Source organism: Xenopus tropicalis, chromosome 3 (assembly GCF_000004195.4).
Source record: "Xenopus tropicalis strain Nigerian chromosome 3, UCB_Xtro_10.0, whole genome shotgun sequence".
Classification (NCBI taxonomy): Eukaryota; Metazoa; Chordata; class Amphibia; order Anura; family Pipidae; genus Xenopus; species Xenopus tropicalis.
Window position 1 is genome coordinate 7,769,204 of NC_030679.2, and position 27,180 is coordinate 7,796,383.

The window sequence follows — 27,180 nt, forward strand, 5'->3', positions numbered from 1 at the left end:
CCCCCGCCTTGCCCATATTTCATCCAGGCCATACCCGCTCTGCCTCCGCCTTGCCCATATTTCATCCCGGCCACACCCGCTCTGCCCCCGCCTTGCCCATATTTCATCCAGGCCACACCTGCTCTGCCCCTGCCTTGCCCATATTTCATCCAGGCCATACCCGCTCTGCCCCCGCCTTGCCCATATTCCATCCAGGCCATACCCGCTCTGCCCCTGCCTTGCCCATATTTCATCCAGGCCATACCTGCTCTGCCCCTGCCTTGCCCATATTTCATCCAGGCCATACCCGCTCTGCCCCCGCCTTGCCCATATTCCAACCAGGCCATACCTGCTCTGCCCCCGCTTTGCCCATATTCCATCCAGGCCATACCTGCTCTGCCCCCGCCTTGCCCATATCCCATCCAGGCCATACCCGCTCTGCCCCCGCCTTGCCCATATTTCATCCAGGCCATATCCGCTCTGGCCCCGCCTTGCCCATATTTCATCCAGGCCATACCCGCTCTGCCCCCGCCTTGCCCATATTTCATCCAGGCCATACCCGCTCTGCCTCCGCCTTGCCCATATTTCATCCCGGCCACACCCGCTCTGCCCCCGCCTTGCCCATATTTCATCCAGGCCACACCTTCTCTGCCCCTGCCTTGCCCATATTTCATCCAGGCCATACCCGCTCTGCCCCCGCCTTGCCCATATTCCATCCAGGCCATACCCGCTCTGCCCCCGCCTTGCCCATATTTCATCCCGGCCACACCCGCTCTGCCCCCGCCTTGCCCATATTTCATCCAGGCCACACCTGCTCTGCCCCCGCCTTGCCCATATTTCATCCAGGCCACACCTGCTCTGCCACTGCCTTGCCCATATTCCATCCAGGCCATACCCGCTCTGCCCCCGCCTTGCCCATATTTCATCCCGGCCACACCCGCTCTGCCCCCGCCTTGCCCATATTTCATCCAGGCCACACCTGCTCTGCCCCCGCCTTGCCCATATTTCATCCAGGCCACACCTGCTCTGCCACTGCCTTGCCCATATTTCATCCAGGCCACACCCCTGATAGCTCCCCTGCTGTGACTGTTTCTGAGGATTTGGGTGGTTTCTATGTGTACGAATGGTAGGAGTAAGGTGCAATTCAGGCACAAATTACAGTGCATAGGAGGTTAAATCCGGGTCCCTCCCATAAAAGCAGGTTTGTTTACATGTCTGATGTAATATAAATAGTATCACTTTCTCTGCATGTTACTATAAATTCTCGTTAATGATAATAACGATGATCTAGAGACAGAGACTTGTACGGGATACGATACGATGAGCAGTTAAAGAGAATCCACAAACCCCAGATCCCCAGCTGTCCCCCCAAAGTCTTAACACTTTCTAGTTGCCCTTCATTGTCTTTGTTTTTATTTTGTTTAGGCTTTTGAATTATTTAGCTTTTAATTCAGTTTGGAATTTCAGTACCTATTGTGTTGCTTGGGTCCAGTTTGCCCTAGCAACCAGCCGGAGGCATGAAAGAGAGAGGGAGATAAAGGCCTGAATAGAAAGATAAGGAATAAAAGTCACAGTAACATTAAAGCCTCAAAGAGCAATAGATTTGATAAAAAGTTTTGAAAGTTGGAAGAGGCAGAAGTACAGGTATTGGACCCATTATCCAGAATGCTCGGGACCTGGGGTTTTCCGGATAAGGGGTCTTTACGAAATTTGGCTCTCCTACCTAAAGTCTGCTTTACTTAAACAGTAATTAAACCCAATAGGGCTATTCTGCCCCAATAAGGGGTAATTATATCTTAGTTGGGATCAAGTACAGGTACTGTTTTATTATTACAGAGAAAAGGGAATCATTTAACCATAAAATAAACCCAATAGGGCTGTTCTGCCCCAATAAGGGGTAATTATATCTTAGTTGGGATCAAGTACAGGTACTGTTTTATTATTACAGAGAAAAGGGAATCATTTAACCATGAAATAAACCCAATAGGGCTGTTCTGCCCCCAATAAGGGGTAATTATATCTTAGTTGGGATCAAGTACAGGTACTGTTTTATTATTACAGAGAAAAGGGAATCATTTAACCATTAAATAAACCCAATAGGGCTGTTCTGCCCCAATAAGGGGTAATTATATCTTAGTTGGGATCAAGTACAGGTACTGTTTTATTATTACAGAGAAAAGGGAATCATTTAACCATTAAATAAACCCAATAGGGCTGTTCTGCCCCAATAAGGGGTAATTATATCTTAGTTGGGATCAAGTACAGGTACTGTTTTATTATTACAGAGAAAAGGGAATCATTTAACCATGAAATAAACCCAATAGGGCTGTTCTGCCCCAATAAGGGGTAATTATATCTTAGTTGGGATCAAGTACAGGTACTGTTTTATTATTACAGAGAGAAGGGATTCATTTAACCATTAAATAAACCCAATAGGGCTGTTCTGCCCCAATAAGGGGTAATTATATCTTAGTTGGGATCAAGTACAGGTACTGTTTTATTATTACAGAGAAAAGGGAATCATTTAACCATTAAATAAACCCAATAGGGCTGTTCTGCCCCAATAAGGGGTAATTATATCTTAGTTGGGATCAAGTACAGGTACTGTTTTATTATTACAGAGAAAAAGGAAATCAGTTTTAAAATTCTGAATTATTTAATTAAAATGGAGTCTATGGGAGATGGGCTTTCTGTAATTCTGAGCTTTCTGGATAACGGGTTTCCGGATAAGGGGTCCAATACCTGTAATGTATTTTGTTTACCTGCAAATAGAAGTCATAGTGGTTGTTCCATCAATAGGAAACTTGATTTCTTGTTACCACAGCTGTACCCTGCTCAAACAGCCCATGTATGTGGCTTAAACAGTTTATTTTGCCTAACAACAGTAAAGGGCACATTTACTAAGCAATTTTGAGAAAAAGTAGCTTTTTTTCTTTTTTACTTCTCGATATTTTCCAGATTTATGAAGGTGTTTTTTGGCATTACTCGATTTTTCTGATATTGTTTCTAAAATTTCCCCTGAATTTTTCAAAAATAACTCCCATAATTTGTGATTTACTAAGGTTTAGTTTACTTTTTTGTCGAAAAGAAAAGGTCTGATCTGTCGAGTACCATTGAGTCCTATGGAGGCTTAGAATAGTAGAGGAATAGAATAGTCAGTGACAGCCTGTCCTTGGCACATTTTCAAGGATAAGTTTATCCCCTCATTGTTTTTGGTTTCACCCAGCTTCAAGGGGAAGTTAATCCCCTCATTGTTTTTGGTTTCACCCAGCTTCAAGGGGAAGTTAATCCCCTCATTGTTTTTGGTTTCACCCAGCTTCAAGGGGAAGTTTATCCCCTCATTGTTTTTGGTTTCACCCAGCTTCAAGGGGAAGTTTATCCCCTCATTGTTTTTGGTTTATCCCCTCATTGTTTTTGGTTTCACCCAGCTTCAAGGGGAAGTTTATCCCCTCATTGTTTTTGGTTTCACCCAGCTTCAAGGGGAAGTTTATCCCCTCATTGTTTTTGGTTTCACCCAGCTTCAAGGGGAAGTTTATCCCCCTCATTGTTTTTAGTTTCACCCAGCTTCAAGGGGAAGTTTATCCCCTCATTGTTTTTGGTTTCACCCAGCTTCAAGGGGAAGTTAATCCCCTCATTGTTTTTGGTTTCACCCAGCTTCAAGGGGAAGTTAATCCCCCTCATTGTTTTTGGTTTCACCCAGCTTCAAGGGGAAGTTTATCCCCTCATTGTTTTTGGTTTCACCCAGCTTCAAGGGGAAGTTTATCCCCTCATTGTTTTTGGTTTCACCCAGCTTCAAGGGGAAGTTAATCCCATCATTGTTTTGGTTTCACCCAGCTTCAAGGGGAAGTTTATCCCCTCATTGTTTTTGGTTTCACCCAGCTTCAAGGGGAAGTTCATCCCCTCATTGTTTTTGGTTTCACCCAGCTTCAAGGGGAAGTTAATCCCCTCATTGTTTTTGGTTTCACCCAGCTTCAAGGGGAAGTTTATCCCCTCATTGTTTTTGGTTTCACCCAGCTTCAAGGGGAAGTTTATCCCCTCATTGTTTTTGGTTTATCCCCTCATTGTTTTTGGTTTCACCCAGCTTCAAGGGGAAGTTTATCCCCTCATTGTTTTTGGTTTCACCCAGCTTCAAGGGGAAGTTTATCCCCTCATTGTTTTTGGTTTCACCCAGCTTCAAGGGGAAGTTTATCCCCTCATTGTTTTTGGTTTCACCCAGCTTCAAGGGGAAGTTTATCCCCTCATTGTTTTTGGTTTCACCCAGCTTCAAGGGGAAGTTAATCCCCTCATTGTTTTTGGTTTCACCCAGCTTCAAGGGGAAGTTAATCCCCCTCATTGTTTTTGGTTTCACCCAGCTTCAAGGGGAAGTTTATCCCCTCATTGTTTTTGGTTTCACCCAGCTTCAAGGGGAAGTTAATCCCCTCATTGTTTTTGGTTTCACCCAGCTTCAAGGGGAAGTTAATCCCATCATTGTTTTGGTTTCACCCAGCTTCAAGGGGAAGTTTATCCCCTCATTGTTTTTGGTTTCACCCAGCTTCAAGGGGAAGTTCATCCCCTCATTGTTTTTGGTTTCACCCAGCTTCAAGGGGAAGTTAATCCCCTCATTGTGTTTGGTTTCACCCAGCTTCAAGGGGAAGTTAATCCCCTCATTGTTTTTGGTTTCACCCAGCTTCAAGGGGAAGTTTATCCCCTCATTGTTTTTGGTTTATCCCCTCATTGTTTTTGGTTTATCCCCTCATTGTTTTTGGTTTCACCCAGCTTCAAGGGGAAGTTTATCCCCTCATTGTTTTTGGTTTATCCCCTCATTGTTTTTGGTTTCACCCAGCTTCAAGGGGAAGTTTATCCCCTCATTGTTTTTGGTTTCACCCAGCTTCAAGGGGAAGTTTATCCCCTCATTGTTTTTGGTTTATCCCCTCATTGTTTTTGGTTTCACCCAGCTTCAAGGGGAAGTTTATCCCCTCATTGTTTTTGGTTTCACCCAGCTTCAAGGGGAAGTTTATCCCCTCATTGTTTTTGGTTTCACCCAGCTTCAAGGGGAAGTTTATCCCCTCATTGTTTTTGGTTTCACCCAGCTTCAAGGGGAAGTTTATCCCCTCATTGTTTTTGGTTTCACCCAGCTTCAAGGGGAAGTTAATCCCCTCATTGTTTTTGGTTTCACCCAGCTTCAAGGGGAAGTTAATCCCCCTCATTGTTTTTGGTTTCACCCAGCTTCAAGGGGAAGTTTATCCCCTCATTGTTTTTGGTTTCACCCAGCTTCAAGGGGAAGTTAATCCCCTCATTGTTTTTGGTTTCACCCAGCTTCAAGGGGAAGTTAATCCCCTCATTGTGTTTGGTTTCACCCAGCTTCAAGGGGAAGTTAATCCCCTCATTGTTTTTGGTTTCACCCAGCTTCAAGGGGAAGTTTATCCCCTCATTGTTTTTGGTTTATCCCCTCATTGTTTTTGGTTTATCCCCTCATTGTTTTTGGTTTCACCCAGCTTCAAGGGGAAGTTTATCCCCTCATTGTTTTTGGTTTCACCCAGCTTCAAGGGGAAGTTTATCCCCTCATTGTTTTTGGTTTATCCCCTCATTGTTTTTGGTTTCACCCAGCTTCAAGGGGAAGTTTATCCCCTCATTGTTTTTGGTTTCACCCAGCTTCAAGGGGAAGTTTATCCCCTCATTGTTTTTGGTTTATCCCCTCATTGTTTTTGGTTTCACCCAGCTTCAAGGGGAAGTTTATCCCCTCATTGTTTTTGGTTTCACCCAGCTTCAAGGGGAAGTTTATCCCCTCATTGTTTTTGGTTTCACCCAGCTTCAAGGGGAAGTTTATCCCCTCATTGTTTTTGGTTTCACCCAGCTTCAAGGGGAAGTTTATCCCCTCATTGTTTTTGGTTTCACCCAGCTTCAAGGGGAAGTTAATCCCCTCATTGTTTTCGGTTTCACCCAGCTTCAAGGGGAAGTTAATCCCCTCATTGTTTTCAGTTTCACCCAGCTTCAAGGGGAAGTTAATCCCCTCATTGTTTTTGGTTTCACCCAGCTTCAAGGGGAAGTTAATCCCCCTCATTGTTTTTGGTTTCACCCAGCTTCAAGGGGAAGTTAATTCCCTCATTGTTTTCTATTTCACCAGTTTTCAAGGGGAACTTAAACACATTATTATTTTCCAAGAATGAGTGACAATGCTCCTAAAATGGCTGCAATTCCTCTTTGGGAAATATAAAGAGGATTCATGGAAACAAACATCCATTTATCCCCATTTAAACACAAATTTTTCACGTTTTTACACGATATTTTTGGCTCGGATAATTTGGGATTTTCAAATGTCAACTCGAAATTTTCATACGAATGATTCAAGCACATTATCGTGACATTTTACAAATACAACAATTTAAATTTGAATTTTTATGGCTAAAAAATAGAAACTAATTTTGGTAAATTAGCCCCTCAATCTCAAGATCGTTATCTTTCCTTCTCGTTGAAATTACTGTTGGCTTTTTTTGCTCTCTGGTTTTACTGCATAGTTTGTAACAGTTTTGTCAAGGTTTGCATTGAGTAAGTATCCAACAGAACCATTATTTTTGGATTCGGAAGGATATCAAATCCTCTAAAGATAGATATTGCCTGGTACAGAATCTGTGCCATAATTAGTGTGCATGGAGGCCCCTAATAGCCAATCACAGCCCTTATTTGGCTCCTCCATGAACGTTTATGGTGCTTGTGTTGCTCCCCAGCCCCTTGGATGTTGCTCTCAGTGCCCCCAAACCAGGGAGTTATTTTTGAATTCCTGACTTGGGGGCAAGTTTTGGTTGAATAAAAACAAGATTTCCTACCAAATAAAGCCCCTGTAAGCTGATTGGGTGCATAGAGGCCCCTAATAGCCAATCACAGCCCTTATTGGCTCCTCTATGAACTTTTATGGTGCTTGTGTTGCTCCCCAAGTCTTTTTGCATGTGACTGTGGCTCCCGAGTAAGAAAGGTTGGGGACCCCTGCTTTAGAAAGATGGTTATAAATGCCCATGAGTCGGAAAGGGATTTTAAAAAGTTGTAAAACAATAGCATATGGATCATTACACTGTATGGAGGATCTTCTACAGGTGGAGAAGATTTCAAACAACTGGTAACTTGCCCAGGCCTGGGCAACCCGGCAAGTTTAAACCCAAGAGTAGAATGCACGATGCTGAATATAATCACAAAGAACCCAAGAATTTTAATTATGTACCGTTAAATAGAGGCTGAACAAATTAGATCATGTGGGAGGTGTGACAGGAGGAAACTTTTGTGTCTACAAACAACTTCAGGCCTCTACTAAAGATTGGCAAAAACACATGGGCAAAGATCAGGACTTGTGGAACGATGTGCTCTGGACAGAAGAGGCAAAGTAAAAGTATTGAAGACATGTTTGGCAAAAATCCAAGATGGCAGCTGTAAAAAAGTGTTGATAGAAATGCTGTAAGTTAAGTTTGATTTGCTGTATCTAGGCAGCTCACTGTCATAGAATACAATAAGATTCTAAAGGTAGCCATATACAGGAAGATTGGCTCGTTTGGCGAGGTCGCCAAGCAAGTGGATCTTCTTCTAGATCTGCCTCTGTATTGGGTAATTTGTTTTAGTTATAGCCCCATTGGCTCATACATGCTACAATTGCGATCTTTCCCACAACTACTTGTAGTAGGAAAGCTAGTTTGTCCACTCTACTAACGTTAAGAGGTGAATCGTCCAATATGGAGGTAAAAATAAAGGAATCGTTTAACGATTCAGCATTCGACGAGGCAACCGATATCCAAGGCTTTTACCAATATTGATCATCTCATTTCCCGCCATACATGAACCTAATATCGTACAAAAGTTGCATATGAATTGGGGCATGTATGGCCGCCTTAACTTTCCCCATAAAATGCAAAAGCTGACACCGCAGTTCTTCATGAGTCGTTTTAATATCTACAACGTAGGAATGTGCACCTTATCATCCCACCCAGGCACTGACTTATCAGTGGTATGCTACCCAGGCTCCCTCACTGACTTATCAGTGGTATCCCACCCTGGCTCCCTCACTTATCAGTGGTGGATCCTTCATATCAGCCATACGCACACAGCTCTACATTCTTATCGGACTTTGCCCTCTTATCTTTGGCTGTTCAGTGGCTCTTGATCCACCCCCCCACTGTGAGGCAGCAAGGCAAACACTGGAAGTGCTCCAAATGCCCTCACAAAAGTTCACTAGTCTGCACTTTAGAATATCCTAGAGCTTTTCTAGAAAAAAAAAAAACATCATTTTTGGACCATGCAGTGTCCAAGAGTATTTATATTTATTACCTCCGTTAATGTCTTGCCCATGCTAAATACAGAGCAAAAGTCTACCCCTTGGGGGTATTTTCACATGGCTTCCATGTAGATGTCAAGTGGAGTGCCTTTAGGGCGAAGACACACTGGGAGATTAGTCGCCCCCTGACTTTTCGCCAATTGAGTAGAATTGTGTTGCTGCAACAAATCGCGCGCTCATTTTCGTCGTGCAAATTAGTCACTGCAACTTTTTAAAAAGTTGTGGCGACTAATTGCCCTGTGTGTCTTTGCCCTTAGGTGTTTTGATGCCTCTTTTATGTCATGTGGGTGGTGGGCAAACCACCCAATCCCCTTTGTGCCGTTTACTTTATAAACACCACAAATTGTTGCCCCACTGAATCAGCTATTTTAGGATCCGGCCAATCACTGAATCCTTTACGAAAGATTCAGCCGAATACCGAACTGAATCCGAATAGGGAATCGTTAAAGATCTTGGCCAAATCTCGAACCGAATCCTGAATTCGGTGCATTTTCTAATTGTAATATGTGTAATGTCTTCCCTTTGTATCTTCTAATTTATACATGTTATCTGTACTGGTGGTTGCAATATTTTATACAATGTTTGAAGTTTAGTAAATAAATTGTTATGATTATTAACTGTCTTCCTGGCGGAAGGGGAATGAAATGAGAGGAAAGTGCTCTCCGTCTTCAGCTGACTGATTCAAGAGTTTTTGTTGAGTTTATGTTTTCAGAATTGTGTGCAGTTTTGTATTCTTACAGGTTTTAAGTTCATGTCAACTGCATTTTTCAATGCTTGATGATGGTTTTGGCCTTTGGTTATTCTGTAAAACCTTGACTAACTACATGTTACCCAACGGGGCCCCTTTCATTAAAGCACGATTGACTACGAATGAGAAAAATTTGTATTTTTTCAAATCTATCTAACTTTACCCACAATATTTTCGATAAATTCCACAACTTTTTCATGGTTTGCATTAATTTGTGCGTCTAAATCATATTTGTCGCAACATCTATGAACATTTCAGAATTCATTCAAGCACTGCAGAGTGCCATTGAGCCCTATGGGAGACTTTCCTTGGGCCGGGTTGGAGCTGCAGAGTGCCATTGAGCCCTATGGGAGACTTTCCTTGGGCCGGGTTGGAGCTGCAGAGTGCCATTGAGCCCTATGGGAGACTTTCCTTGGGCCGGGTTGGAGCTGCAGAGTGCCATTGAGCCCTATGGGAGACTTTCCTTGGGCCGGGTTGGAGCTGCAGAGTGCCATTGAGCCCTATGGGAGACTTTCCTTGGGCCAGGCTGGAGCTGCAGAGTGCCATTGAGCCCTATGGGAGACTTTCCTTGGGCCGGGTTGGAGCTGCAGAGTGCCATTGAGCCCTATGGGAGACTTTCCTTGGGCCGGGTTGGAGCTGCAGAGTGCCATTGAGCCCTATGGGAGACTTTCCTTGGGCCGGGTTGGAGCTGCAGAGTGCCATTGAGCCCTATGGGAGACTTTCCTTGGGCCGGGTTGGAGCTGCAGAGTGCCATTGAGCCCTATGGGAGACTTTCCTTGGGCCGGGTTGGAGCTGCAGAGTGCCATTGAGCCCTATGGGAGACTTTCCTTGGGCCGGGTTGGAGCTGCAGAGTGCCATTGAGCCCTATGGGAGACTTTCCTTGGGCCGGGTTGGAGCTGCAGAGTGCCATTGAGCCCTATGGGAGGCTTTCCTTGGGCCGGGTTGGAGCTGCAGAGTGCCATTGAGCCCTATGGGAGACTTTCCTTGGGCCGGGTTGGAGCTGCAGAGTGCCATTGAGCCCTATGGGAGACTTTCCTTGGGCCGGGTTGGAGCTGCAGAGTGCCATTGAGCCCTATGGGAGACTTTCCTTGGGCCGGTTTGGAGCTGCAGAGTGCCATTGAGCCCTATGGGAGACTTTCCTTGGGCCGGGTTGGAGCTGCAGAGTGCCATTGAGCCCTATGGGAGACTTTCCTTGGGCCGGTTTGGAGCTGCAGAGTGCCATTGAGCCCTATGGGAGACTTTCCTTGGGCCGGATTGGAGCTGCAGAGTGCCATTGAGCCCTATCGTTCGGAAACTTTTGGATCGCAACCATGATAATTTTTGTACGGCCAAAAAAATTATTTTCGCACGTAAGAAATTATCATGGTCACTCCAAATTTTTTCCAGTCGTACTTTCGACAATCCAAAATTTGTGCTTTCATGAATAGACCCCTATAAGTGGCAGTATCACTGTGCTGCCAGGAAGCAAATGGGAAATAGTCCATCAAAAACAAGCTATTTCCGTGGCTATAAAGCCACAATCTTGACAGTCTGTGCCAAAGGTGAACGTGTAGAAACCATGAATATCCATGATATTTACAGATGACCGTTTTCAGGAGTCTTGCCTTGAGAATAGTTGTCAAAGCTCAATGGGAAAGCTCCTGTGTTTTCCATGGCATGTTGGAATCTTTTAATCTGCCCGATCGATATCTCGCCAATTTCAGGCCAGATATCAGTCAGGCAGGCCCGTCGTTCATGCCCCTACACGGGCCGATAAGCTGCTGAGTAAGATATAATTACCCCTTATTGGGGCAGAACAGCCCTATTGGGTTTATTTAATGGTTAAATGATTCCCTTTTCTCTGTAATAATAAAACAGTACCTGTACTTGATCCCAACTAAGATATAATTACCCCTTATTGGGGCAGAACAGCCCTATTGGGTTTATTTAATGGTTAAATGATTCCCTTTTCTCTGTAATAATAAAACAGTACCTGTACTTGATCCCAACTAAGATATAATTACCCCTTATTGGGGCAGAACAGCCCTATTGGGTTTATTTAATGGTTAAATGATTCCCTTTTCTCTGTAATAATAAAACAGTACCTGTACTTGATCCCAACTAAGATATAATTACCCCTTATTGGGGCAGAACAGCCCTATTGGGTTTATTTCATGGTTAAATGATTCCCTTTTCTCTGTAATAATAAAACAGTACCTGTACTTGATCCCAACTAAGATATAATTACCCCTTATTGGGGGCAGAACAGCCCTATTGGGTTTATTGATTTTTTTTTGTAGACTTAAGGTATGGAGATCCAAATTACAGAAAGATCCCTTATCTGGAAAACACCAGGTCCCGAGCATTCTGGATAACAGGTCTTATACCTGTATTATATTTTTAAAATAGAAAATGTCCACCTTTAACCAAACAAACCCTGATCTGCGTATATAATCCTCATGACCTTTTCGTTGTTCTGTACTAAATCTTGGAGCTCAGTCAGGTGAGGGTTAGTCACACTTAGTTGCTTGTTTTTCTATTTTCAGGTTTAATATTTCACCTAAAAAAAAAAAAACCCAAAATGTTGCAACAACACGTGATTGGTTCCACTGATCTATGTGGCTTTCAGTCTAAACACGTGTCCCTTACCACAGTTTCTTAGAACTTTATTACTTTAATGTTTTGAGTGTATTTGTCACGTATCTGTGTGGTTTAGATGTTGTGGCTGTACCACAAATCCCTTTAAAGGAGAAGGAAAGGCTAATAAAGAGTTAATCCCAAGCTGCAGGCATACCTTCAGTTCTCTCAATAGTGCCCTTAAGTCTCCCCTTATTTCTCCCGTTCAGATGATCAGAAGCCAAACAGGAAGAAAAAAACGCTGAGCTGGGTAAAGAAAGTTCCCATAATGCCTCACTCCCGCACCAAGACCAAGTGTACTCAGTAAGACTATAAGTCAGCTTCCTGCTGATTGGCTCAGATCCACATTCCTAAGGGCGGTGGAGTGGGTTCTTAGCATTCTTGAGGGAGGGTGGAGCAGGAGAGGGGAGAAAGCAGAGAGCTGCGTGTCTCTGGCACAGGAAACCAGACACAACAAATCCTTTGACAGAGGACTCAGTGCAGCGTTTCTGTGAGTGTTTATGGCTTTATTTACATAGACCTTTCTGATGAAGCTTACTGAGTTTTTACCTTTCTTTATCTTTTAAAGAAGAACTATACCCCTCCGGGCGCAAAAATCACCCTTAACTATCATTGATAGTGAAGTGGTAAGGACCCCCCTTGCCACTCCCTTATCGCATAGTTTTTACGTTTTCACTCTGTCTGCTATCTAAAAATGCCAAGAAGAAGCGCAGCCGCGTACCTCGCCAACATCTTCTTACCGACGAAGACACTTCAAGGTCTCTGAACCTGCTTGGGCATGGTGGAAACCTCTGTTCTTTCAATTTTGTGTTTGGAAAGAACAGAAACTGGCTGTGGTAAAATGTGCCTATAAGGAGTAAAGCTAAATTAGGTAAACCTAAGGAAACCTAAGAAGGAAAGGTAAAAACTAAGTAAGCTTTATCAGAAAGGTCTGTGTAAATACAGCCATAAGCACTCACAGAAATGCTGCACTTTGATAGAGTCCTCTATCAAAAGAAACACAGGATTTGTTGTCTCCTTTTTTGGGAACATGTTCTTCAGTATCAAACTTCCTCTCTTTTAGGGCTCCTTCAGGTTTGGGGCATAAGAACTCTCTCCCCCTCCCATAAGAATGCATAAGAACTCATAGCCATTGGAAGCACACATTCCTAAGGGTGGGGGAAGTGAGTTCTTATGCATTCTTATGGGAGGGGGAGAGAGTTCTTATGCCCCAAACCTGAAGGAGCCCTAAAAGAGAGGAAGTCTGATACTGAAGAACGTGTTTCCAAAAAAGGAGACAAGAAATCATGTGTTTCTTTTGATAGAGGACTCTATCAAAGTGCAGCATTTCTGTGAGTGCTTATGGCTGTATTAACATAGTTCTTTCTGGCTTAAGGGCTATAACTGCGGCAGAAAGCTACCAAAATCAAGCTAAAATGGCAGCTGCTATCTGAGGGAGCTTCTAGGGCTCTTTACTCTGGTATGGTAAAGCTTTCTGCAGAATAAATATAGGGTTCTAGGTGGCACCAATGTGGCAAATCTGTTACTGCCAAAATGACTTTGCAGTTACAGTCTATGCTCTTCAGGAAAGGTTCCCACCAGTTCTTGGAACCTTGTTGGGGGAATTTCTGCCATTCAGCCACAAGTAGGAAGCACAGAATTGTCAAGAACGTAATTGTATCCTTTTGCTTTAAGAATTAAACCAGGAGCCTTGGCATTTCTGCTGCTTTATAATCCAATTTTGATGATCTTGGCACCATTCCAGTCATCGATAAGCATTGTTCTTGGGGATCCTAGGTTTCGTTGCCATAGCACTAAGAATTGTCAAGAACGTAATTGTATCCTTTTGCTTTAAGACTTAAATCAGGAGCCTTGGCATTTCTGCTGCTTTATAATCCAATTTTGATGATCTTAGCTCCATTCCAGTCATCGATAAGCATTGTTCTTGGTGATCCTAGGTTTCGTTGCCATAGCACAAAGAATTGTCAAGAACGTAATTGTATCCTCTTGTTTTAAGACTTAAACCAGGAGCCTTGGCATTTCTGCTGCTTTATTATCCAATTTTTGATGATCTTATCGACATTCCAGCAATCGATTAGCATTGTTTTTGGGTATCCCAGGTTTCGTTGCCATAGCACAAAGCCTTGGAGTGAGCTGGAGCTTCCATACTTGTTGCCTCGTTGGAGCTCAAATTTGTAAACCATTGGTCCTTTTCAGAATGCCTGTACTTCATGAACCTTCGGTTTTTTTTTACCAACCGCCATTCACCGAGCACAACCATTTTTATCCACTTGTCTTTATGCACAAATTGCTTTCGACTGCCTGTTTTTTATTTGCGGTTGACGGTTAAAACAATTCTAAATTAGATTTTGATTGACAACACTGAATGGAAAAAAACCCATGAAATAGATTAGGACGGACGGCCAAAACCTTTCCATCCAAGTTAATTCCTTGGGGGGTTTTTCCCCCTCTCCTGCTGTTGGACCTTTCCAACGAGGAACGTAATGCAGGGTTTTTTTATTTAGTGTGGCCTTTAATATTTTGTTCACTATGCTCATTATCCTTTTTCAATTACAAATTTCATTCTATAAATTCTTATTAAAAACCCTGATTTGGAGATAATTGTCTGCACGTTCCACTTAGCTGTGTGTGGGGGGGGGATGTTCTTCCCCTTTCAGAATGGTTTAACCTAAGCCGAAAGACGTTCAGGCTGGCTTTTTTCAGCTCGATCTGGTTGAAACCAGTTGAAGGCAGTTTCCAGAGGCTGCCGGCCCTGTGTGCTAATAAAAATGGGATTTCGTTGGAAGATTGCTCTCGCAGGCCACGTTTGTTTCGTGTTTAATCAATGTGAGAGCAAAGACGTGGAAATTAAGTTTCCCTTAAATTTATATTTAGCGGGAGAAAAATCTAATAGGCTCTTGACTGGCAAGCGAAGAATTTGTTTAACATTTGTGTTTTTACATTTTTTTACATTGCAAATTTGTTAGATTTAAATTTTTTTATATAGGATAAATGTATTTTTCCCCCCAATATCTAAATTCAGTTCTGTAAAGTAAAGGAGGCCATACGTGGGCCGATTGTAGCTGCTGATATCTGTCCCTTAAGGAGGCCATACACGGGCCGATTGTAGCTGCCGATATCTGTCCATTAAGGAGGCCATACACGGGCCGATTGTAGCTGCCGATATCTGTCCCTTAAGGAGGCCATACACGGGCCGATTGTAGCTGCCGATATCTGTCCATTAAGGAGGCCATACACGGGCCGATTGTAGCTGCTGATATCTGTCCCTTAAGGAGGCCATACACGGGCCGATTGTAGCTGCCGATATCTGTCCATTAAGGAGGCCATACACGGGCCGATTGTAGCTGCCGATATCTGTCCATTAAGGAGGCCATACACGGGCCGATTGTAGCTGCCGATATTGGTCCCTTAAGGTGGCCATACACATAAAGATCTGCTTGCTTGGCGAGGTCGCCAAGAGAGCGGATCTTCTCCCGATATCCCCCACCTACGGGTGGGCTATATCGGGGAAAATGTAGGCTAATTCGGTCGTTTGGCCCTGGGACCAAACGGTCGAATTCTAATGGTGGCAATGGACACAGTCGGTTCGGGGACCTCATCAAGGAGCCGATACAGTCCCCGATCCAACTGAATCTTTTAACCTTCCCGATATCAGGTGATTTCAGGCCAGATATCGGTCGGGCAGGCCCGCCGTTAGTGCCCATACACGGGCCGATAAGCTGGCGAGTCAGTCCAAGGGACTGATATCAGCAGCTACAACCGGCCCATGTATGGGACCTTTAGACCGACTCGGCAGCTTATCGGCCCGTGTAGGGGCACTAACGACGGGACGGCCCGACCGATATCTGGCCTGAAATTGGCTGATATCGGTCGGGCAGGTTAAAAGATTTAGTCAGATCAGTGGGCACATCGGCTCGTTGAAGTGGTCCCCAAAAACACTGCGCCTATTACCGGCGTTATAATCCGATCGTTTGGCCCCAGGGCCAAATGAACAAACCATCCTAAATTCATCCGATATTGCCCACCCGTAGGTGGGGAAATCGGGAGAAGATCCGCTCGCTTAACGTGTATGACCACCTTAACAATTTATAATAGTCGAGAACCATTTCTTTTTTTTAAATATACTGATAAAAACAAAGATATAATAAAACAGTTTTCAGAATATAGGATTGTTTTTGTTTTTTTTACTGAAGTAACTTTTATGGGGAACGAATTTGAATTTGCTGTATGGCCATACTAATATCTACCAGTGAGAAATGGTACCAGTGAGGAGCTGCACATGGAAACTGCTTAAGCAGGCCACTCCCACGAGGACCCACTTATGGAAACTACTTACTCAGGACATAGCCAGTTACTCATCATTCCAGTAGTGAACCATTTTAAAGGAGAAGGAAAGTCATTTTGGCATTTTACTGCCAATATATTTGCAACATTAGTGCCACCTAGAACCCTATATTTATTCAGCAGAAAGCTTTACTATACCCTAGAGCCCTAGAAGCTCCCTCTGATAGCAGCTGCCATTTTAGCTTGGTCTTGGTAGCTTCCTGCTGCATTTATAGCTGTTGGAAGCTCAGATCACACCTAAGGGAGAGGGGGAGTGAGTTCTTGTGCATTCATATGGGAGGAGGAGAGGAGTCCTAAAAGAGAGTTAGTCTGATACTGAAGAACATGTTTTCAAAAAAGAAAACAAGAAATCCTGTGTTTCTTTTGATAGAGGGCTCAGTGCAGTGTTTCGAGGCTTGATCGAGGTGCACCGGAAATCCACGGGGGATCGACTGGGGGACCGTGATCGACGTATTGGCCACCCCTGATTTAACCCTTCTGAATGCTAATTAGCATATGCTAATTAGGATTCGGTTCAGCCGGGACCGTTGATTCGCCCGAAACTGTCCTTCAAAAAAAAAAAAGGCTGTATTCGGCCCGAATCCAGGATTCGGCGCATCCCTAGTGTATTATAATTTTTTATTTTTTGTATAACTTAGCATCGTGGATGGAAAATTTTTAATTGGTAAGCTCCTCCCCCATTATGTAATGTAGTCATTGTGGGAGGGAAGGGAGTCGTAGTCTCTGGCATGATTAACAAGGTCGTTATATGAAGGGAAATGGGCTGGGTGGCAGACAATGCCCATCACTTACATGTTCTATTTTGAGGATTGTTGTGAACAATTCCATTTTCCTCTTATTGCTTGGATTGGAATGTACGAAGGAAACGGGGAAAAAGTATCGGGAAGTGGTGTACTAAAAAAAAAGAAAAAAAATTCACCCTTAATGGATGTTTAAGGAAAAGATACATCAATATTTGTCAGATTTTTAAGTAAATGTTTAATGTATCAAGTGTTATTTCAGTGTACAGGTATGGGATCCCTTATCCGGAAACCCGTTATCCAGAAAGGTCTGAATTACGGAAAGCCCGTCTTCCATAGACTCCATTATAAGCAAATAATTCAGATTTTTTAAAAATGATTTCCTTTTTCTCTGTAATAATAAAACAGTACCTGTACTTGATCCCAACTAAGATATAATTACCCCTTATTGGGGGCAGAACAGCCCTATTGGGTTTATTTAATGGTTAAATGATTCCCTTTTCTCTGTAATAATAAAACAGTACCTGTACTTGATCCCAACTAAGATATAATTACCCCTTATTGGGGGCAGAACAGCCCTATTGGGTTTATTTCATGGTTAAATGATTCCCTTTTCTCTGTAATAATAAAACAGTACCTGTACTTGATCCCAACTAAGATATAATTACCCCTTATTGGGGCAGAACAGCCCTATTGGGTTTATTTAATGGTTAAATGATTCCCTTTTCTCTGTAATAATAAAACAGTACCTGTACTTGATCCCAACTAAGATATAATTACCCCTTATTGGGGGCAGAACAGCCCTATTGGGTTTATTTCATGGTTAAATGATTCCCTTTTCTCTGTAATAATAAAACAGTACCTGTACTTGATCCCAACTAAGATATAATTACCCCTTATTGGTGGCAGAACAGCCCTATTGGGTTAATTCAATATTTAAATGATATTTAGCAGACTTAAGTTATGGAGATCCAAATTACAGAAAGATCCTTTATCCAGAAAACTCCAGGTCCCGAGCATTCTGGATAACAGGTCCCATACCTGTAGTAGGAAAAATTGGTTGTCATATAAAATTGTTTTTTCCCCTTTCCCAACGCACATGCTGTGAGTCACTGACCCGTTTTTACCCTCTCCCATTGGCTGATTCCAGCATAAGCCATGAGTTTGCTATTCGCTACTGACACACACAGCATTGATGCAGAGCAGTGTATCCTCTCATGTCTTCATATTGTAACCCCTTTTATTTTTTTTTTTACAGTGGGGGTTATTCGCTGTCCCGTATGCAGTCAGGAGTGCGCAGAAAGAGACATCATCGAGAACTTTTTTGTCCGAGACACCACAGAAGTTCCCAGTAGCACCGTTGAGAAACCAAGTCAGGTGAGTCCTCCTATTGGTTATTAAAAGGGCAGTTACCATACAATTTAGCTGTGCTATCACCTATCACCAATACCGGTTCTTACAATACAAAACACATCATTTAGCTTTAAGAGTTGATCCTTGAACCCCAGTGGTAGATGTGGAGGGTTTATACCAGTATAATTTTTTTTTCTCTATTTTACTAGACATTATTAACAGTCTAACATACCTCCCAACTGTCCCAATTTTCGGGGGACAGTCCCTCTTTTGACAGCTCAACCCGCAGTCCCAGATTCTTACTGAAAAGTCCCTCATTTCTCTTTGATCTCCTGCACTGAAGCTAAAAAAGATACAATGTTTCTCAAACTTAATTAAATAGGTAGCTTTTGGCAGACAGCCCAGAAATCTTAACGAAGCGCCACCTGCAATTAGATACTTTGTTTCTCACATTTAATTAAATAAATGGCTTTTGGCAGAGAGCCCAGAAAGGTAAAAAGTCCCCCCCTGCACTGAGATACAATTGTAACTAATAAGCTAAACAAGTCTCTTGGGGGAGCTGAGACTCGCAGCTTAAAGAATAAGTAAACCTTTTTTTTTTTTTCTACCAGTAAAATTACTCTAAACAGCCTCCAGAATGACCTACCTTTGTCCCAGCATTCTGTCTGACCTGGCTCCTGAGTTAGAAGTTGTTGTTTCCTTTGCATCCTTGTGCAGAGTGAAGCCCCGCCCCCACTTCCTGTTCAGTTCCCTCATCAAAAAAAAGAAAAAAACTGCTCCTGCTGCCTCCAGGCATGTTCAGAAGGCTCTCCACTTTGACTACAGTAGTCGAAGTGTTGAGGGAACTGCACAAGGAAGCAAAGGAAACAATCAACTTCTAACTCTTGTGTGCAGGTTGGGTGCAGGTCACCATTTATTATTATTAACATTTATTTATAAAGCGCCAACATATCCCGCAGCGCTGTACAATAAGTGGGTTTCACACATTGGACATACAGAGTAACATATAAAGCAATCAATAACCGATACAAGAGGTGAAGAGAGCCCCTGATCAGGCCCAGTCCTCTGCACTAACACTTATATTCAACCATAAAGTGTCTCAACCCTTTCTCCTTGTAGATTGTAAGCTCTTTTGGGCAGGGCTCTCTTCACCTCTTGTATCGGTTATTGATTGCTTTATATGTTACTCTGTATGTCCAATGTATGAAACCCACTTATTGTACAGCGCTGCGGGGTATGTTGGCGCTTTATAAATAAATATTGATGATAATAATAAAGGGGAGTATACTGACCCTTTTACTGGGGAAGATACTGACCTGTATAAAAGTTAAGCAACATTTTAAAGATATTCCATTTTCCTTCTGTGTTTAACACTGAATACATTCTGTGGATTTCTAAACACATTGTTAACTGTTAAATCAGTCCACGCGTGACATAGATATTATTATTATTTATTCAAACCTTTTTTTTTTTCCTCCCCTGTGCCCTTCAGCAAGTGTGTACAAGCTGTGAGGACAATGCGGAGGCTCGGGGCTTTTGTGTCGAGTGCGTGGAGTGGCTGTGCAAGAACTGCGTGCAGGCGCATCAGAGAGTCAAGTTTACCAAGGACCACACAGTGCGGCAGAAGGAAGAAGTCCCTCCTGGTAAGTGAGTGGTTTCATTACTTTGCATCATGTAGTTTTGTATCTAGCTCTGCATTGCTATTATCAGCACTGCTGGTCTTGACTACATGTACCACTGAAACAGTGTAGCAGTATCCCGCCCCCCCCCTTCACCCAACATTCGCTGTCTCACAGCCCATCTCCCATAGACTCCATTTTAATCAAATAAGTCAGATTTTTTAAAAATGATTCCCCCTTTTTTTCCTGCAATAATAAAACAGTACCTGTACTTGATCCCAACTAAGATATAATTACCCCTTATTGGGGCAGAACAGCCCTATTGGGTTTATTTAATGGTTAAATGATTCCCTTTTCTCTGTAATAATAAAACAGTACCTGTACTTGATCCCAACTAAGATATAATTACCCCTTATTGGGGGCAGAACAATCCTATTGGGTTTATTTAATGGTTAAATGATTCCCTTTTCTCTGTAATAATAAAACAGTACCTGTACTTGATCCCAACTAAGATATAATTACCCCTTATTGGGGGCAGAACAGCCCTATTGGGTTTATTTAATGGTTAAATGATTCCCTTTTATCTGTAATAATAAAACAGTACCTGTACTTGATCCCAACTAAGATATAATTACCCCTTATTGGGGGCAGAACAGCCCTATTGGGTTTATTTCATGGTTAAATGATTCCCTTTTCTCTGTAATAATAAAACAGTACCTGTACTTGATCCCAACTAAGATATAATTACCCCTTATTGGGGCAGAACAGCCCTATTGGGTTTATTTAATGGTTAAATGATTCCCTTTTCTCTGTAATAATAAAACAGTACCTGTACTTGATCCCAACTAAGATATAATTACCCCTTATTGGGGCAGAACAGCCCTATTGGGTTTATTTAATGGTTAAATGATTCCCTTTTCTCTGTAATAATAAAACAGTACCTGTACTTGATCCCAACTAAGATATAATTACCCCTTATTGGGGGCAGAGCAGTCCTGTTGGGTTTAATTATTGCTAAAATGATTTTTTTTTTTTTTGTATTCTCAAGACACGGAGATCCAAATTACAGAAAGAACCCTTATCCGAAAAGCCCCAGGTCCTGAGAATACCAATAGAATGAGACAATAAAAAAAAAAAAAACTCTGCTGTCTTCTGCCTACCAATTAAATCTTAATTAACGTGTGTGTTTGTAGTCTCCCGGTTTATAACTGAGATGGTTTCTCCTCTGAAGCAGTGGGAGCGAATAGCCAGCGTCCTGTCTTCTGCCCTTTCCACAAGAAGGAGCAACTGAAACTGTACTGTGAGACCTGCGACAAACTGACGTGCAGGGACTGTCAGCTACAGGAGCACAAAGAGCACAGGTACCTTATGCTATATCGATATTTAGAGAGAGAGAGGCCATCTTGTAGGATGTCAATATATCCGTGTACTATCCCCTTTAAACTGTATATTGCTTTGTCCAAGTGCAGAACCTATTCAGCCATACTGCAATTATGCAAACCATTATTCCATGTCCATTGGCACAGCAGTATGGTGGGTTTACAACCCCATTAATGTTTTTTTGTTTGTTTTTTTTTCAGGTATCAGTTTATAGAAGAAGCATTTCAGAGCCAGAAAGTCATAATCGACACATTAATTACTAAATTGATGGAGAAGAACAAATACATCAAATTTACGGGCGACCAAATCCAGAACCGGTAAGTGGCCAGCGGGTTACACTAATGCCCAGAAAGCCAACAGAACAAACTGTAACACGGAACCCCACTCTCTCCGATTTTATCCCATTGCATAAAGCCTCTTCTGTTGGTGCAGAGCATTTTGGCGCCATGGTATTTGTATGCAGATTGTGTCTTCTGCCAATTAAATTCCCCTCTGCTGCATTGCAGGCTTTTGGTTCTTGAGCCGATTCCTTCACACAACAAGAACCTTCTCTATTTCTTATCTTCAGACTCTTAAACCACTGATACAGCACTTTGGTCCTTTGCCCACAATAATGGACTTTATGCCAGTTTAAAAAAAAATCATTTTTCCCCCCCCCCCCCTCATTCCCCATTTTAGAATCCTGGAAGTGAATCAGAACCAGAAGCAGGTGGAACAGGATATTAAAGTTGCTGTTTTCACGCTAATGGTTGAAATCAACAAAAAAGGCAAAGCCTTACTACATCAACTCGAGGTAAATGTAAATCTTTGCCCTTATTGTCATTTATGTGGGTTTGTCGTGCCTTCTGTAAGCTGTTATGGAAATGGAAGGGTTAATTCATCCTTCCCCAGGAGGCAGGATGATATGGAAACTCTTTAGACTTGGCAACGATTAGGCTGGTATCTGTGCAAATAAACCAGGGGTTCTGGATGCATAGTCAGTGCTATGTGTGTAGCTTGAGGCATGGAAAAACCTGTTTTAAGAAGTCTCTAGGCACTTGTCTTGAATTTTAGAAGGGCTTTTGGGCTCCTTTTAGCCGCTCTCTCCCTAATCAATATTATTCTTTTCTCTTAAGGTCCCCATACACTATAAGATCCGCTCGCTTGGCGATGTCGCCAAGCGAGCGGATCTTCACCCGATATCCCCACCTACGGGTGGGCGATATCGGGTAGCAAGTAGCTAAAAAAAAATAATAATCCGATCGTTTGGCCCTGGGGCCAAGCGATCGAATTACATTTGCGGCCATGGGGCAGTCGGTTCGGGGACCGCATCAACGAGCCAATGGGGTCCCCGATCCGACTGGATTTTTTAAACCTGCCCGATCGATATCTGGCCAATTTCAGGTCAGATATGGGTCGGCCAGGCCGGTCGTTAGTGCCCATACACGGGCCGATTAGCTGCCGAATCGGTCCAAGGGATCCATATCAGCAGCTACAATTGACCCGTGTAGACTTGGCACTAATCTTCTTTCCCACATCCTGATATTTTTCCTTTTGATTTAGTTTGCTTACTATAGTGCAGAATCCTTTCATTGCCGCTGGCAGTTGTACAAGTGAAGAATGTTATTACTGGACAGAATCAGATGCGTCCCCCATGGATGTTCCATCACAGACAAGATTAAATGCCTTTTGATAAGAATTTGCTGAATAAAATGTCTCCAGATGCCACATTACAATAAAATATTTATGGCTAATAACTGTCCTGTGGGCAATTCATTGTACACTTTTTTTATTTTATTTATTTATTTTTATCCGTGCAGAGGCTTCTGTTAAACCAGTCTGCCCATTGGATGATCATTCTTTATAAACTGATAGACTGGAAAACCAGACCCTACAGGGCAAGGACCTCCTTATGGGTAGAAATGTTGTATTTTATATACTGTAGCAGCCCTATGGCAGTAATGCCCCAGGCCTTTACAGTTGCCCCCAGCTGTTCCCCATCTTGGATCTTGTTCGGCCATCTTTTGTGCGTCAGTGGCACTGCACGTGCTCAGTGGGCTGTGGGGAAAGCTAAGCTTAGGGGTGTGGTTTGGGAAATCATCAAGCAGAAAATGAGGTTGATCCCCACCCCCAAACTCTCAGTCCTCATTCTTTTTTTTGCCTATTTCTCCCACAGGCATTGGCTAAGGATCGGCGCATGAAGCTTCTAAAACAGCAGCATGAAGTCGACGGTTTCTCTAAGCAGCTGGAGCACGTGGTGTATTTCTCCAAATGGGCAGTGAACAGCGGCAACAGCACAGCTTTACTGTACAGCAAGCGCTTAGTAAGTTATAACCCTGTCCATCAAGAGCAGGGATCCCCAACCTTTGTTACTCGAGAGCCACAGTCAAATGTAAAAAGACTTGGGGAGCAACACAAGCAGCATAAAAGTTCATGGAGGAGCCAAATAAGGGCTGTGATTGGCTATTAGGCAGCCTCTATGCACCCTATCAGCTTACAGGGGCTTTATTTGGTAGGAAATCTTGTTTGTATTCAACCAAAACTTGCCCCCAAGTCAGGAATTCAAAAATAACTCCCTGGTTTGGGGGCACTGAGAGCAACATCCAAGGGGTTGGGGAGCAATATGTTGCCCCGGAGCCACTGGTTGGGGATCACTGATCAAGAGGTGGAGGGAATACAGGGTTATGGGAAATAGCTCTCAGTACAAGTTGCCCCAGAGACTGGTCCGATTGCCATCTTGGAGTCAGGAAGGAATTGTTTCCCCTCTGGGGCAAATTAGAGAGGCTTCAGATGGGGTTTTTGCCTTCCTCTGGATCAACTAGCAGTTAGGCAGGTTATATATAGGCATTAAGGTTGAACATGATGGATGTACGTCTTTTTTCAACCTAACTTACTATCTTACTATGTAAATTACTCCCTGGTTGCTAAGGTAATTTGAACCAAGCAACCAGATAACTTCTGAAATTCCAAACTGGAGAGCTGCCGAACAAAGTGTGAGATAAACAAAAAAAAAAACCACAAATAATATATGAAGACCAATTGCAAAATGCCTCAGAATATTACTCTATACATCATACTAAAAGTTAATTCAGAGGTGAACAACCCCCTTAAGCAGTCTTTAATTGGCTGTACGTGCCAAGGTCTGCTTGTATGGTGGGCCCGGGCCCCAAAACCAACCCCCCCCCCCCCCGATCACCCCGATATTAATTGCTGTAATGTTTTGTAACACTGTATGTGAACCTGTCATAGTTATAGCTAGAATGTCTCAATAGTTCCAGAGAAGCAGAGGCAACCTTGGTTCGAATTACCAACAGGCGTTTAAATAATTTATTTTTTTCTTACCCTTTTCAGATCACTTATCGCTTACGGCATTTGCTGCGAGCCCGCTGTGATGTCACTCCCGTAACCAACACTGTTCTATTTCACTGTGACGCCAATTCCTGGGCTCAGAATATATTCAACCTAGGTATAATAAAAGCCTAAACTTATTCTATAAGATCTTTTCTTTTTCAACTACATTTTATCATGGATTTACAAGGTGCATTTTTTTCATGTGGCAGTTACTGCTGAGGTTCTCTTACTCATATTACTTCCACTGGGGATAATCCTATACTGCCCTAATAATGTCCCTTGGCATTTATCACAACAATTTGTGTATATATAGATAGAAGGTAAAGCTGGTTCCCAGCTGCTAAAATAAAATATTTGTGTCACAAGGTTACAGATATATAGAAACATTGGGGTAACAGTCACCCTGCTATAGTTCCAGGGGTACCCAGGGCACAAATAAGCACTCACCCCAAATCCCCCCCTAACTGGCCTTTAGGCTGGGCCCCCTTAGCCCATAACAAGGTTACAGATATATAGAAACATTGGGGTAACAGTCACCCTGCTATAATTCCAGGGGTACCCAGGGCACAAATAAGCACTCGCCCCAAATCCCCCCCCCAACGGGCCTTCAGGCTGGGCCCCCTTAGCCCATAACAAGGTTACAGATATATATAGAAACATTGGGGTAACAGTCACCCTGCTATAGTTCCAGGGGTACCCAGGGCACAAATAAGCACTCACCCCAAATCCCCCCCTAACTGGCCTTCAGGCTGGGCCCCCTTAGCCCATAACAAGGTTACAGATATTTAGAAACATTGGGGTAACAGTCACCCCGCTATAGTTCCAGGGGTACCCAGGGCACAAATAAGCACTCACCCCAAATCCCCCCCTAACTGGCCTTCAGGCTGGGCCCCCTTAGCCCATAACAAGGTTACAGATATATAGAAACATTGGGGTAACAGTCACCCCGCTATAGTTCCAGGGGTACCCAGGGTACACATAAGCACTCACCCCAAATCCCCCCCTAACTGGCCTTCAGGCTGGGCCCCCTTAGCCCATAACAAGGTTACAGATATATAGAAACATTGGGGTAACAGTCACCCCGCTATAGTTCCAGGGGTACCCAGGGCACAAATAAGCACTCACCCCAAATCCCCCCCTAACTATATAAAATATATGATGTATGCACATATTTACCTCTGCCATGCTCCTGCAGGTTCTCTTGTCATTGAAGAGGGCGACCCCTCTCAGCAAACAACTCCTATGGAAGTTCAGAATACTCAGGGAACCAAACCAGGCAACCAGCTGTCCAAATTCCCCACCCAAATCAACTTGGCTCAGCTCCGAATCCAGCACATGCACCAGCAGATCATGGCCCAGCGGCAGCAAGCACAGCGACGGCCAGGTCCAGTGGGCCTGCAGAACCCTCCTGTACCCCCGCAGCCAATGGTCCTTAATAATCCCAGAGTCCCCATACAGCACCAACCGCCACCTAACCAGGTATTTGTTACACCAACCCCTCGCACACTAGAATGGTGATACATTGCTATGCCCCTTATGAATGTATTTATGGCAGCATTTACCCATTGCAGAAATCTCATAAGGCCCGTTTTGGTCATATGGGCATTCTGACACCCTACAACCCAACTTTGGCCCGTAAGTAATCGTGTGCCCTGCTTTGTTTTTCCTCATTAGATGCAACGATTTGTAAATGTTCAGAACATGAACCCCAGGCCAAACGGTATGGTGATGCCCAATCAGCCCATGCGATACCCTCACAACGTTCCGAACCCAGTGGATCTTCAGAACATGCAGCACAGTCAAAACATGCCAAGGAGACCTGGGCCAGTTGGGTATCCTCCAATCAGAGTTACCTTTATGCCCCATCATGGCATGAAGCAGGTAATCCCGTTAGTGTTGTGTGTAGTTATTGTAATACTTTATAATGTTGACTGCTCCTGTTTATACTTTATTATTTAATTATTATTGTTTATTATTATCATATTTCTTTATGGTTCTGCCCAGCAGTGGCAGGTATCCGGAAGCCCAACAGCAGCCCAGTCCGTGGCCAGTAGCAACACCTCCACTCCATCGAGCCCTACGATCACCAGTGTCGCAGGGAGTGATGGGAAAGGCATGTCTTCTCCAGTTATTGATTTGGTAACCTCGGCTGCCAATTCATTTAACCTCCCGCCGATTCCTGATGTAAGTACCGCGCTCTGCAGCATTTAGGATTGGGACACGTATAGCACTTGCCATTATATCAATAAAAAAAGCAGGCCAACATATTATGTGTATATAGTCTAACCCCCATATGTAGTAAAAGGCACTGAGTAGTGGGGACCTCTAGCAACCAATAAGATGTTTGCGTTTAAACAGGTGACCAGTAAATACTGCCTGCTGATTAGTTTCTATGGGTTACTGCACCAGGGCAGACTTAGTGCCTTTTATTAAATAACCCCGTGCAATGGCCCATATTAATAACTTGTGCAGGGCCTCAAATTTTGTGATGGCGACCCTGAGTTTGTCAGGGCAAACTCCACTGCCCCCCATGAACTAAGTTTAAACCCTACACTCCTTCCTGCCCCTTCTCTGTGTTTTCATAGCTTCATATGGAAGCAAGAGTAACATGAGTTTCTGCACAAATTACGGAAACTATGAAAATTTAGGGGCCCGATAACTAGTCAATATTCACAAAAATAGTAAAAAATCATTTACTAATAGGTTTTTTAAATTGGGGAGGGGCAGTGGAGTCTATAAATAGGTTTTATTGGGGCCTAGGGATGTTGCTGCGGGGCC

At 43.3% G+C, this 27,180-nt stretch overlaps 1 protein-coding gene across 2 annotated transcripts in view; it reads left to right on the forward strand.

Annotated features, from left to right (window-relative positions):
• trim24 (tripartite motif containing 24) overlaps positions 1 to 27,180 on the forward strand; it is a 50,987-nt gene that overhangs the window by 18,430 nt on the left and 5,377 nt on the right. Inside the window, exons 2-11 of one of the 2 annotated variants that reach the window (XM_012958631.3) lie at positions 17,979 to 18,097; positions 19,566 to 19,716; positions 20,924 to 21,053; positions 21,273 to 21,389; positions 21,751 to 21,865; positions 23,228 to 23,374; positions 24,403 to 24,517; positions 25,598 to 25,881; positions 26,077 to 26,283; positions 26,410 to 26,586. In XM_012958631.3, the coding sequence (XP_012814085.2) occupies positions 17,979 to 18,097; positions 19,566 to 19,716; positions 20,924 to 21,053; positions 21,273 to 21,389; positions 21,751 to 21,865; positions 23,228 to 23,374; positions 24,403 to 24,517; positions 25,598 to 25,881; positions 26,077 to 26,283; positions 26,410 to 26,586 (1,562 nt within the window). 2 annotated transcript variants of the gene reach the window in all.